This window comes from Peromyscus leucopus, chromosome 9 (assembly GCF_004664715.2).
Source record: "Peromyscus leucopus breed LL Stock chromosome 9, UCI_PerLeu_2.1, whole genome shotgun sequence".
NCBI lineage: Eukaryota > Metazoa > Chordata > Mammalia > Rodentia > Cricetidae > Peromyscus > Peromyscus leucopus.
Window position 1 is genome coordinate 53,596,023 of NC_051070.1, and position 14,065 is coordinate 53,610,087.

General features: G+C 51.0%; 1 protein-coding gene across 2 annotated transcripts; it reads left to right on the forward strand.

Moving 5' to 3' along the window:
- The first annotated feature begins 632 nt into the window (after window positions 1–632).
- R3hcc1 (R3H domain and coiled-coil containing 1) lies at window positions 633–13,846 on the forward strand. Of its 2 annotated transcripts, none has more exons than XM_037208422.1 (8): window positions 633–671; window positions 6,284–6,411; window positions 6,795–6,932; window positions 7,678–8,545; window positions 9,378–9,550; window positions 11,001–11,071; window positions 12,584–12,679; window positions 13,550–13,846. In XM_037208422.1, exons 1-8 carry the CDS (start codon window positions 648–650, stop codon window positions 13,681–13,683), a joined length of 1,632 nt encoding a protein of 543 aa, XP_037064317.1. In that variant the 5' UTR covers window positions 633–647; the 3' UTR covers window positions 13,684–13,846. The 2 variants fall into 2 exon arrangements, with proteins under 2 accessions (XP_037064317.1, XP_028739004.1); XM_028883171.2 differs by lacking the exon at window positions 633–671 and adding an exon at window positions 5,846–5,951.
- Window positions 13,847–14,065: the final 219 nt, after the last annotated feature.

The window sequence follows — 14,065 nt, forward strand, 5'->3', positions numbered from 1 at the left end:
TATGCCAGGCTTCTGTCTCTTTCCTAGGCTGTAGTAGAAATAGCCAACTTCAGCCAGAGTGTCCCACTGCGGGGACACACCTACCTTCACCTCTCTAGAGTGTTGAAATTAGAGCAAGACAAGTTACGGGCTGTGTGACGTTGGCCTCTTTTTTTATTTTTTAGTTACGTGTGAGTGGGTATGTACAGGAGTGTGGGTGCCCATTGAGGCCAGAATCATTTGATCCCCCTAAGCTAGAGTTACAGCTGGCTGTGAGTCACCGGACATGGGTGCTGGGAACTGAACTCGGGTCCTCTGGCAGAGCACTACATGCTTCTAACTGCTGAGCCATCTCTTAGCTCCTGCCTTAGTTCCTACATCTGCAAAGTGGATGTCAGAAGTACCAGCCACCACCTAGCATTGTGTCAAGAGTAAATGAGCCGAATGAGGCCGGGCACAGGGTGTCAGATATTGGAAAAATGAGTTCATGGCTGGCATCAAATTAGAGATCCTCCTGCCTTGACCTCCTAAGTGCTGGGATTACAGGCAAGTAACACTGCACACTGTTTACTCTGGTCCTTTAAGAAGGCCTAGAACTCAGGCTAGGCTGGGGCAGTGGTCTCCTAGAAACTGAGGAACAACAGCAACAATAAACAATTGGGGCTTTGATGATACCTACAGAAGATAATCAGGTAGAGCGGGGAAGGGTGGATTCTTCATTGGCTTCTCCCTGGGGCCCCTCTGTCTTTTCCAGCCCTTCCTTTCCCTCTTTCAGCCTTTCTCTACAGCCTTCCCTGTCTCTGCTGTTGTGTTCTGAGTGTGAAATGTCCCCCACCACAGGTCCCTAGCTGAACCCTCGGTGCCCAGCTGACAGTGCTGGTTTGACAGACTGTGTGCCCTATAGGAGATGGCATCTCCTGGAGGAAATGGGTCTTTAGGGGTGGCCCTTGTGGTTTTCAGTCCATCCCCACTTGCGGCTTTCTGTCTGCCTTCCGACAGTGACCCGCTTCCCACACTTCTGCTACCAAGCCTTCCCTGCCGTGATGAACGTGTTCCTTTTTAAACCTTTCCCCCCTAGGCTTCTTGTTGATGTGCAGAGGCACTTGATTGCAGCAAAGGGAAGAGAATGAGTAATCCGCTCTGCCACACACCCCACCCCACCCCGTTTCTGGGGAACATCTCTTGCTTACAAGTATTCGTAACTGATTTTCTTGGATTTGGGGATTAAAGTATTCTACAATCACTACTGATTTTTAAGATTGATTTTGTGTACGTGTGTATGTACATTGCTGCAGTCCACAGGCAGAGATCAGAAGACAGTTTGGGATAGTCAGTCCGTTCCTGCTGTGGTGTGGGTCCCAGGAATCAAACTCTAGCTGTCAGACTCGGCAGCAGACACCTTTGCCCACTGAGTCATCTCTTAAGACTTCAGTGATAACTTAGTTTCCTGTACACACACACACACACACACACACACACACACACACACACTCACACACACACACTATACCACACCCCAACAGAACCCTTCCACACACACCTCACAAATACACCATACAAGCACTGTAAAACCCTTGCACGAACAGGTACACACACCACACACAATTTTGATCTCATCAAATTCTTCAAGTTACTTGTTTCTATTCCCACTGTGTGTGTGTGTGTGTGTGTGTGTGTGTGTGTGTGAACTTGTGAAGAACAAAGGTGAAACAAGTTCTTCCTCAATCACTCTATTTTTTTTTTTAAAGATTTATTCATAGCCAGGTGGTGGTTGCACCTTTAATCCCATCACTCGAGGCTGAGGCAGGCAGATCTCAGTGAGTTCAAGGCCAGCCTAGTCTACAGAGTGAGTTTCAGGACAGATAGGGCTACAAAGAGAAACCCCGTCTCAAAAAAATTTTTTTTAATTATTCATTTTGTGTTATGCCTAAGTGTTTTGCCAGCATGAATATCTGTGCACCACATTCATGCCAAATGCCCAAGGAAGTCAGAAGAGGACATTGAATCCCCCGGAACTGGAGTTATGAATGGTTGTGAATTGATATGTGGATGCTGGAAACAGAACCTAGGTCCACTGGAAGAGCAGCCAATGCTCTTAATTGCTAAGCCATCTCTCCAGCCCCTCCACCTTATTTTTGGAGACAAGGTCTGTCACTGAACTTGCAGCTCTTTGATTCAGGGAACCTGTCCTGCTAGTGAGAGCCTGATAGCATCCTGTCTCTATTCCAAACTCCACCCTCCCCCTGTTGGGATTACAGACATGCTCAGCATGTGGGTTCTAGGGGTCCAAGCTTAGGTTCTTGTGTTTATTCAGCAAATGCTTTACCAAATGAGCTGTCCTCTGGCCTCTGCCTGCCTGTTATGAAGTCTCTGAGATTTAATCATGGGGCCTACACTCTAACCGCCAAAGCTTCTTTGTATACCAAAGTCTGATACTAACATAGAACTTTAGGGGTTAAACTCCTGAATGAAGCAGGCAGTGGTGGTGCATGCACTCAGGAGGCAGAGGCCTATGAATCTCTGAGTTTGAGGCCAGCTTGGTCTATAGAGTGAGTTCCAGGGCAAGCCAGGGCTATATAGAAAAACCCTGTCTCAAAAAAGTAAAATACCAAACCAATAAGCTCTTACATTAGTCAGGTGTGGTGGTGCGTGTCTTTAGGAAGCAGAGGCAGGAAGATCTGTGCATGTTCAAGGCCTGCCCGGTCTACAGAGCACACACCAGGCCAGCCGGGGCTACACAGTGAGACCCTGTTTCAAACAACAACAACAGCAACAACAGCAACAAAACACCCAAAACTCCTCCTGCATGAATTTGAAGGAGTAAGACATTTTCAAGCTATAGCACTAAGTCATAAGTATCCCCACCAAGGAGGCCATCATTAGATTCTTATTGGTGAATCAAAAATGAGAAGGGCTCATAATTTATCACAGGAGGAGGAGGAGAAGGGTAGAGAAAGGCACCAGGCCAGGAGGAGAGAAGTTTGCTTTTTCTCACGGTGACTAGTTGTTGACTCTCTATCTTTGAATACATTGACTAGGCCGTTAGGGGAGAAAATTGCGGCTGTTTATGGGTTTTACTAAAAGGTTTGGGAGATGAGCTGTGTGTGGAAGGTGGACAGGTGGAAGGTGTCTCCACGCTACAGTGCTCTGTCCCCTCCACCTTAGGCCAAGCAAGAGTGCTCCGTTTGTTTCCGTGTGGCTGCAGACTTGAGACTGCCTATCAACACCGCAGCTTATAGGTGTTAACATGTATTTCCTTTAAAATTCCACAGACATTATTCCATTTTCTTCTGGCATGTGAATTGCTAGAGAAATATACAAGGCACTTCATTTTCTCCTCTTTGGCTTCTACCTAAAGCACTAGACACATATTTGTTGTTGGTTGTTTTGTTGGTTTGTTTGTTTTAACTTTTTTGGCTCTTTTGGGGAGGTTGCCACTCAGCTTCCAAATAAATCACACGGAGGCTTATTATTTTCTTATGAGTGCCCAGCCTTAGCTTGGCTTATTTCTAGCCAGCTTTCCTTAACTTAAATTATCCCATCTACCTTTTGCCTCTGGGCTTTTTCCTTTTCTTATTCTATGTATCCTACTTTCACTCTTACTCTGTGGCTGGCTGTGTGGTTGTGTGGCTGTGTGGCTGTGTGGCTGGCCCCTAGTGTCCTCCTCTCTTTGGTCTCTTGCTCCTCTTCTTATTTATTCTCTCTGCCTGCCAGCCCTGCCTATCCTTTCTCCTGCCTCACTATTGGCCATTCAGCTCTTTATTAGGCCATCAAGTGTTTTAGACAAGCAAAGTAACACAGCTTCACTGATAAAGGCAACATAAAAGAATGCAACACATCTTTGCATCGTTAAACAAATGTTCCACATCATAAACAAATGTAACACATCTTAATATTCTACAACACATATGTGTTATATATTATTTTACAACCAGAGGAAACCTTTAAAATAATTACTTTATTTTTAACTATGTGTATTTGCACATATGTGCACATGTGGGGCACATGTGCCTATGAAGGCCAGAGATCCCTGGAACTGGAGTCACAGGCAGTTGTGAGCAGTCTAGTGTGGGTGCTGGGGCCTGAAGTAAGGTTCTCTGGAAGTGCTCTTACCCTCTGAGCCATCTCTCCAATCCCAAAGGAAATAGTTTTTTTTTTTTTTTTAGCATAATCTGCATCAGCCATTAATTTACTTATTTTCTGGAACATCTGTTGTTGTTGCTGTTGCTGTTGTTATATGAGTTTTGGCTGTATATTTGGTGAACCTGCTGTTTGGTGCTTTCAGTTTTAGAACTTGGTGGATTGACTCTTTAACCTGATGTATAATTCCTCTGTGTTACAAAGGAAGGGCCTGGACCTTACTCCTACCTTCTTCTCTGATACCGCTCCAGTAGGGGACCAAGGGGCGGAGTGCAACCCCGTATAGCTTGGATTCAGTCCTTAATCTTTCAATCATGCTTCCTATTTTGGGTAAAATTCTAGAATATTCTCTCTCTCTCTCTCACCAGATTCACTCAATTTTACTGAATTTTTGGCTTTTATGCCTTACTCTTGGTCACTGTGTCAAAACTCTAAAGGTGTTAGTTTATCTATATCTATCTATCTATCTATCTATCTATCTATCTATCTATCTATCTATCCATCCATCCATCCATCCATCCATCCATCCATTCATCCATCCACCCACCCACCCACCCACCCACCCACCCATCCATCTATCTATCTATCTATCTATCTATCTATCTATTTATTTATTTATTTATTTATGCTTTTGGAGACAGGGTTTCCTCTCTTTAGCCTTGGCTGTCCTGAAACTCACTCTGTAGATCAGGCTGGCCTCAAACTTAGAGAGATCTGGCTGCCTCTGCCTCCCAAGTGCTGGAATTAAAGGTGCGCCGCCGCTGCCGCTGCCGCCACCACCACCACCATCACCACCACCCAGCTCAGATGCTGAGTCTTAATCATAGCATATCTATAAGCTGTGGTTTGGCAAGCAGGCTAGATCTGGATTTTGACACTCAACTCTAATCCGCGTTTTAGTGACTACTGGACCCAGTTGCCTGCGTGGAACACACCTTGTCAATAGGGTGTCTCTATGTGATAAGAGGTCTTTGCAGATCTCTCATGGAAGAAGGAGGCTCGATGGAGGAGGAAAGATTGAGTGATTGGAAACTTAACAAAACATGTGTGTGATTGTTTTTGTCTGCCTGTATGTTTATGTACCATCTTGTATGCCTGGTGCCGGTGGAGTACAGAAAAGGGTATTGGGTCGCGTGGAATTGGTGTTACGATGGTTCTAAGCCACCATGTGGGTGCTGGGAACCGAACCTGGGTCTCCTCCAGAGCAGTAAGTGCTCTTAACAGCTCAGCCATCTTTCCAGCCCTTTAAAAAACAAACAAACAAAAAACCAAACCCATGTATTTACTTATTTGTATGTGTGTCGCATGCGTGTCCACGTGCTGGTGTCACTGGGAATGGAACCCGGAGAGCAGTACACCCTCTTAACCCCTAAACCATTTCCCCAGCTCCAGCTTCCCTTCTCCTTCCTCTTTGTCCCTCGGTTAGGTACCCGGCCGAGAGAATCTAAAATTAGAAATATATAATGCCACCACTATCTAGTGCGTAGTAGTTGTTCACAAGTGTCTGGTGATCTTAATTGGTTCGGAAAGAAAAAGGAAATAGCTGACTTTGGAATCAGAACCACTTTTGACTTGTGTAACTCCAGAGAAGTCATTTCACCCCTTTGGGTCTCCATTTTTCCCGGAAGTCTAATCACTTAGTCGCGTCTTTGCGGGGGAGTCCTATGACTTTGGCTTAGCGCTGTGCCCCAGCCCCACCTCTAAACAAGACAAGAACACGCCCCTCTGCGGCAATGCGATACCTCCTCCCAGCCGCACGATGGCGCCGAGCACGCTGGAGAGCAGGGGGGCGGGGGACCCTGAGCGCGGCGGCCACTTTCCGGACTGCCGCGGTGAGTGAGTGCTGCGGGTCTTGGGGGTTCCCTCCTGGGTCCCCCGATCGCGGCTGAGAAGGGCGTCAGGGTGTCGTGGGGGCAGTTTCAGCCGGCTGCGCCGGATAACTGGAACACCCGGGTAGCACTAGGCAAGGCGGCGCAGGGAGCAGGGGACCCAGCCTGGCCCTGGACGTGAGCGCCCTGGGCCCCGCACTCACGCGCCTCCCCATCCGGCTCCACAGTGGCCAGGGATTCAAAAGTCGCCAAAGTCCTTGCCGCACGGACACTTGGGGCTGTGGGCGGTCTCCGGGCTTATATTCTTATCCCGGCCTTGTTCATTGCCCCTGCAGGCTCTGCCATCTGTCACCCTGGCCCTTCTCTGCTTGGACGGTGTTTTCCTCTCCTCGGCCGAAAATGACTTTGTCCACCGGGTCCAGGAGGAGCTGGATCGCTTCCTGCTGCAGAAGCAGCTATCCAAGTACGCGGGGAACAAGGGGGCGGCTTTAATGCTAGGGAGGGCAGGGTTTGCCCCTCCCCCAGGTTCTGTGCCCAGGTAACTGGCTGGTCCACTGGCCAGGCCCTGCCTGACCTGAGCCTTTACCCTCTGCCGCCTTGTCCAGCCACATCTTTCTTTTGTATCTGAGCGTCATCCCGCGCAAGCAGAAGTACCCGTCCTCTTCGGAATGATGGGAACTGTAGCACCCTGAGATCTACTTTGCAATTAGGCAGGGACCGGCTTGGGCACAGTGAGCCTGGTGTGAAGCTACCATAAACCTGGGAGTGGCGTCCTTGGGAATCAGACCCAGAAACTGGACCCGCAGCACCAGCTTCGGCTTAATACTCCGTTTGGTCCCTTCCCAGGGTCCTTCTTTTCCCCCCAGTCTCCAGCCGCCTGCGGTACCTGATCCATAGAACAGCAGAGACTTTTGATCTCTTGAGCAGCTTCTCTGTTGGGGAGGGCTGGAAGAGGAGGACAGTCGTCTGTCACCTGGACATCAGGTGTGTTATCTTACCGCTGGAGGTGTGTTATCCAATTGCTGGAGGGTTCTCAGCAGTTGGTGTGTGTGTGTGTGTGTGTGTGTGTGTGTGTGTGTGTGTGTGTGTGTGTGTGTGTGTGTGATGGTTGGGCTAACTAGCTAGCCGGGGAGGGCAGAACTTGGCAGGACCTCGGGCCAGGAACCCCCAGTTGTGTGAAGTTAGGGTTGCCTTTTGCTTCATCGGGGATGCCGCTGACTTGGCTAAATCAGCTGTTCATGCTGGGCCAAAGGGAAGAGAGTGCACACAATCAGTGGGACCAGTGAGGGTGGCTCTGCACCCCTCTCTTTGTGAGCACGGGGTTCAGAGAGGCCTCGCTTCAGGGGAAGAACCTCAGCCTGTAGTCATCCCTATTCCCATGTGCATCTCACAGGATGGACATCTTATCATTGTGACTCTCTCTGAACCTAATAACAGCTCCTAAATGCAAGTATTAGCCATCTTTTGTGTGTAACCAAAGATTCAGCACCCACCGATTTGATTGTAGTGTTCGTAAGGAAGATCCTTTGAGTGTGCCAGGAATGGCATTTTTTTTGCCTTTGCCACAATGCCTTTGTAAGAGTTTTATTCATTTATTTTTGAGGGTCATTTTGGTTGTGACCTTTGCTTAATGCTGACTTGCCACTGTCATGCCTGAATGACAGGTGGCTCCAGTAAGCCATTTTGCTGTCGACCCAGACACGCTCTGAAGCTTCTGTCCCTACTCCAGGGTACCCAGTTCAGATGGCCCCTCTGGGCCCTGCCGCCCTCCTGCCTCCCATCCCAGCAAGTACCGTGGTCCTCGGTACACCTCACATCAGGGAGCAGCTGCTGGTCCCCGAGGTGCTCCTGGTGGCCGGTGGCATCGTGGACGGAAGCCCGATCAGCCTTTGTATGTGCCCCGGGTGCGTCGAAGGCAAGATGAACCGGTAGCACCCTCCGTCCCAGGCCTCAAGGGAGAGGCCCCAGCTGGTGGAGTTTCCGAAGAGCCTGGAGGGGCTGGGGACCCTGAAGCTGATCGGGGAGTCCCTATGTTGGTGACTCAGGGAACAGAGCTCCCGAAGAGCCCAGATTCGGGCTATGCAAATGATTCACAGCTGGAGCTGGGTGACACTGAGTCCTCCGAGAATCCTTCTGAGAAGGAACAAGGGGTAGAGACAGTCCTGCAGCAGGGGTCCAGCTCACAGCTGGCCGTGGAGGAGGAAAATAGGAGTCATCTGGTGCAGAGCCTGGTGGACCAAGAAGAGGAAAAGGGAGAGGGAAAGGAGAGAGAGACAGTGGGTAAGGAAGAAGAGGAGGTAGGCAAGCAGAAAGGGATGGTGCATGAGGAGGAAGAGAAGATGGATGAGCAGAAAGGGATGGTGCATGAGGAGGAAGAGAAGATGGATGAGCAGAAAGGGAAGGTGCATGAGGAGGAAGAGAAGATGGATGAGCAGAAAGGGATGGTGCATGAGGAGGAAGAGAAGATGGATGAGCAGAAAGGGAAGGTGCATGAGGAGGAAGAGAAGGTGGATGAAGAAGAAGAAAAAGTGGATGGGGCAGAAGAGGAAGAGGATGATGACATGGACCATGACGATTCCAGTGAGCTGCTGCAGGAGGTGATGAGGCTCTCGAGCCCAGAAAAGGGAGGGCGGAGGTGAGGTGGGTGTGGCCTCAGGTGTGTGGGAGAAGGGCCTTTGGAAATGAGGGGGATGTGCTAATGGGATGTTGGTAGAATGGCTGGGACTAGGTGTTGGGTGATGGCAGTCGCTTAGGGAACCTGGAGAAGGAACCGTGTATTTGGGTCCCAGTCCAACCATTTAGGAGATGGCTAGCCATAAGCAAGTCATTTGCTCTTTAAAGTCGCTTCCTCATAGGAAAAAAAAGGGAGTGCATATATCACAAGGTAGTTGAAACAGTCCTCACAGGTGCCTTGCTCTCTGTTAGAGAAAATCATCCCCCTGCCTGGCTGGAGCTTTCCCTTAGAAATTGTAGTTTCTTGAGACCATGTGCCTGCCCCTCTTGTTGGCTGGGCTCAAGTTGGGATGGGAGGGTGAGTATCTTTGATTTCTGTTTTATGCACAGTCTTTGAGAAGACCATATTTTTAGTAAGGAAACTACAGATACTGGCTTTGTCCAGCTCTTTTTTCTACAGACCCTGCAATTTTGGGCAGACTAAACTCTGCCCCTCCACGTTTCCGTCTTTAAAGGAGGTATATAGAATGGGCTGTTCAGGTTTAGGTGAAACAGTGGGCGAGGTTGACAGCCATCTAGTGGGAACTCCATAAAACCAAGCACCCTCCCCTAAAACATCCACTTTCTGAGGCTTCAAGCTGCCGTACCCAGATTCCTACCGAGTAGACTTCTCCCCCAGAACTATCAGTTTGGAAAGCATCGTTGGGGCCCTGTGTGTCAGAGCTCCCCCTTGCCAAAGGGTCTGTTCACTCCCAGATCACAGCCAACCTGACCGAAAAGGAGATTGAGATAGAGAAAATCCACCTGGACACATCCTCCTTCTCAGAAGAGCTACCTGGGGAGAGGGACTTGGCCCACGTGGTGGAGATCTATGACTTTAAGCCAACACTCAAGACGGAGGACCTGCTGGCCACCTTCTCTGAGTTCCAGTGAGTATTAAAGGCTGGGAGAAGCTAGGCTAGCCCTTCCCTGCTAGGGATGATTGCCTGCCCCAGAAAGGAAGGCTGAAGGTAGGTGCGGATGTCTGGGCTACTTGCCCTGAGGCAGGTCAGCCTGCTCTGACTGAAGGAGGGGAAACGGTGTTTGAGTACTGACACTTTCAAAAGCCCTAGTCCTGGGCAGAGTTCTGTGTGTGCACACCCTTGCTGGGACCATGAGGCTTTCCGTCAGTCTCAGGACATGGCTATCCATATACCAGGGTCATTGGGTCTACAGTAGCCTGATGTGGGGCACCTGGCTTGAGCAGGTCCAATGTAGCCTGGAGGGATACACTCGGAGACAGGACTTTTTGCTGGCTCTGAGTTCTCATGGATGCAACCTTCTGCCATTTCTCTCTCTCTCTCTCTCTCTCTCTCTCTCTCTCTCTCTCTCTCGCTCTCTCTCTCTCTCTCTCTCTTTTCTTCAGTTATAAGTGCAGGCAGAACACTCAGATACATAAAATACATAAATGCTCAAAGGAATTTTCTATGAAACTCAAGAATCTTACATAATTCAATAACTATCTAAGGGTATAACCTAATATCCTAAAAGAAGAGAGCCTTAAGGCATGATGAATAAGAGCGCTTGCTGTTCTTGCAGAGGACCTGGGTTTGGGTCCCAGCACCCACACAGTGGCTCAAAATGACTGGTAACTCCAGTTCCAGGAGATCTGTGTGCACCAGGCACGCATGTGGTACACATTTACACATGCAGGCTAAACACTCACACATAAAATAGATCTAATAAAAGTCAATAAAACCCCTTTATTCCCGGGCCTCCTCTCCGACACTGCTTCCCATCCTGCTGTCCCTTGTCCTTTGTACCCGTGCTGAAGGGACAGCTGAGGGGATGGCACAGTTTACTTTTTCAGCTGCCTCTCACTCTGTGGCCACACAGGGCCACCACTGACCCCCTGTCAAGTGGGCAGTGCCACTAGAGGAGTGGGGCCGGTCCAGAGCTGCTTCTAGCTTTTTCTAGGCACAGAGTGCATGGTGGTTTCCTGAGACACAGGGAGAAGGCCACCCAGAGCCACGTCCCCGATGTGCTTGTTTGGACATCTCTCTTCTCCTACCACGTAGGCCTTTTAGCTCTCTTACTCAGAGCCCGTGCCCAGCCTGGCTCTGACGGTACCTGGGGAGTCTTCGTCACTCTTTGCTTTGGGCTGGATGCATCTTCCAGTACTGGCTCGTTCTGTTCTAGATGCTGATGTTTACAGGGTGACATGGGGTCTTCCTGGAGCTGGCTTAATGCTCTGACGAGAAAGCGTGGCATGATCCTCTCTAACGAAAGAGATAGCTTCGTCTTGGGGTTTGCGTTGGGAGGGACCTAGCCTTCAGGATCCAAGGGGGAAGGGTCTTGAGCACCGGCTTTTGTGAGCCCCTGTGTCCTCTCTTCCCACAGAGAGAAAGGCTTCAAGATCCAGTGGGTAGATGACACTCACGCCATCGGCATCTTTCCCTGCCAGGCCTCAGGTAAGGTGGCTTCCTGTTGGGCTGTGCTCCTCTGGCCTCCATTGAGAGCAGAGGTGCCTGGGTTCCCTGTGTGGAGGGCCAGCCATGTCTGGGTGGAGACCACCCTCAGCCCATGGCTCAGCTCTCAGCAAGCCTGAACCACAGTCTGGGTGCCGGGTCCCATGGCCTGGGAAACTCAGGAAGTCTATGGCCTTTCCCCTTTCCATTGGCACCATCAGTACAGAGGACATTATTAGGATCAGGGACATTTACGGAACAGGTGGCATGGGCCAAGCCATAGGTTCTTCCCCAAATGGAACGAAAGCATCAGGTGCTGTTGCCCTGGGTCACAGGCACGCAGCACAGGGTGCAGGCAGGTGCGTTATCAGTTTTCCCGTCAGCCTCGGGTGTGAGGCCATCATTCCCCCCAACCCCCAGAATGCCAGGGTCTATGTTGGAGTATGGACCTTTCACTGTGGAAGCTGGAGCACCATGCAGCCTCCTCACTGTGACTCAGGACTCTTTGTCCCCTTCAGCCCCTGTCCCCACCATTCCATTGCCACTTTGGGTGTATTTAGAAATAAGACTCTCCTGTCCTGAACCATGTGTGCACACCAGAGCCTGCTGCGCATCCGACCCGGGAACATCCTACTTGGGTTTGGCCTGGTCCTGGTAAAGTCTAAAGTTGAGGGTGGAGAGGAGCAGAGAGAGTGATGGGGAGGGAGCCCCTGGAAGGGAGGTAGGAAATAAGTCCAGGTGGTCAGGGGAACTATGGAAGAGTAAGCTCTGGCTGGGTGTCCTAGTGAGTTTCTATTGCTGTGGTGAAAGACCATGACCAAAAAGCAAGTTAGGGAGGGAATTTGGCTTACACTTCCACATTGCTGTTCATCACTGAAGGAAGTCAGGTCAGGAACTCAAACAGGGCAGGATCCTGGAGGCAGGAGCTGATGCAGAAGCCATGGAGGGGTGCTGCTTACTGGCTTGCTTCCCCTGGCATGCCCTGCCTGCTTTCTTATAGAACTCAGGACTACCAGTCCAGGGGCGGCACCACCCATCATTGATCACTAAATAAGAAAATACCTTACAGCTGGATCTCATGAAGGCATTTCCTCAACGGAGTCTCCTTCCTCTCTGATGACTCTAGCTTGTGTCAAGTTGACACACAAAACCAGCCAGGACACTGGGGTAGCCTTGGCTGCCTCCTGGGCCTGTCCTAAGCAGGATAGCAAGAGTGCATCATGCCCTGGCTCAGTTTCTTTGTCCATGTCACACACCTGCTGTGTCCCGATGTCTCAGTTGGCTCAATGTGGGTGGTGCGGGGAGTACTGGTGTCCCTGGAGACCTTGGGGGATAGGAGAGCCTGGCCTAAACTCTGACTTTCACAGGCAGCGCCTGCCCATCTTGCTGTGGGTATCTGAACACGGGGCTGGGGCATCATCTGACATCACAGGCAGTGCCCACTATACAGTTCCATAAGGATATGGGGCACAAGGTGGCACAAGAATCATCCCGGATCTCCCCTCCTTTCTCCAGCTGCTGAGGCCCTGGCAAAGGACTTCTCCGTGCTCAAGATCCGGCCGCTCACACAGGGGACAAAGCAGTCCAAGCTGAAAGCCTTGCAGAGACCAAGTAAGGGAAGCCTGTCCCTCCGCAGGGAGGCTGTGTGTGTGCTTTTGTGTTTGGTTTGTCTGCCCTTCTTTATTTCCCTGCGCTGCAAGAGCCTGAGCTACGGCAGCCGGTGAGTCTCAGCTTCCCCCCAGGCCTGGAGAGGGGCAAGGGTCAGCTACGCTCACACCTTCCTCTGGCCCTTGATCTAGGAAAAGCCCCGTCTGCCTTCTGGAGGGCCGTGAAGACTGTCCCTGGAAGGGTAAAAAGTGCTTGGGCCTTGGGATCAGCCCTGGATGGGACCCTGCTTGTTACTGACCTCAGTTGACCTGGGGCGAGTCACTGAGTTAGATGTCAACTGTTAGCTCCCTCCCTTTCCTCTTCCAGAAAGCATGGGGGGGCTCTCAGAGATCAGTTTCTATGATAGCAAAGCAGGAACCAGCAGAATGGGCCCAGGGGAGGCCTGCCAGAGCCATCCACGCCACTGTGAATGGTGACATGGCCGTGTCCTAGACTTCTTAGAAAGAATGAATATCCCATCTTTATGTCCAGTGGTCCAGGTATCCTGTCCTGAGTGTTTCTTCCCCAAGGGCCTCACAGAGCAAGGGGATACAGGGTTAGTTCCTCCTCACCCCCACTGTACGGATGAACCAGGTTGACAGGAGGGGTCCGTTTGTGTCAGGTCCCACAGGGAGGCAGAACTCCAGGCCTGGGGCCTTCCCGGGGCCCCCTCACGGGCATCTGACTGCTGTGAGCGCAGCTGGGCTCCAGCCTCTGCTCCATACCATTTGACATGGGCTGACCCTCACCTGGCTTTCAAGGCCGCCCCGTCACCCAGAGGAGAGACATCCCCGGCCTTGAATCCAAATCCCACCCACTGGGTCTTCCTTTCAGAGCTCCTGCGGCTAGTGAAGGAGAGGCCACAGACAGATTCAGCGGTGGCCCGCAGGCTGGTGGCCCGAGCCTTGGGGCTCCAACACAACAGAAAGAAAGAACTGCCTGCTGCCCAGAGTCTCCCGCCGTCTTGAGGCCCCAGACCCAGCTGTCCGAACTAGGCTGGGCCCCAACACCACACACGCCTTTACAGACCCAAGGACAGCCCCTGGCCCCCACTGGAGCAGCGGTGGCGCACGGCAGGCTTTTGTTGATCTGGTCCCAGAAATGGAGAAGAAATAAAAATTTGAAGTTGTATTGCTCGCATCCAAGTGTGCTCTTGCCGGACACTAGAGGGTGCTGTTCCATTTCTTACTGCGGGTCTGCGGTTCCTGAACCTCAGGTCACCTTGCCTAGAGGATCCCATCCTAACTTGGGGGCATTTGTGCACAGGTGTGGCCCCGTTTGGGGAGTAGGTGGTACTTGCTCCTTGCCACCTGCCCAGATTCCCCCATTTCAGGAACCCCAGCTTGCCAT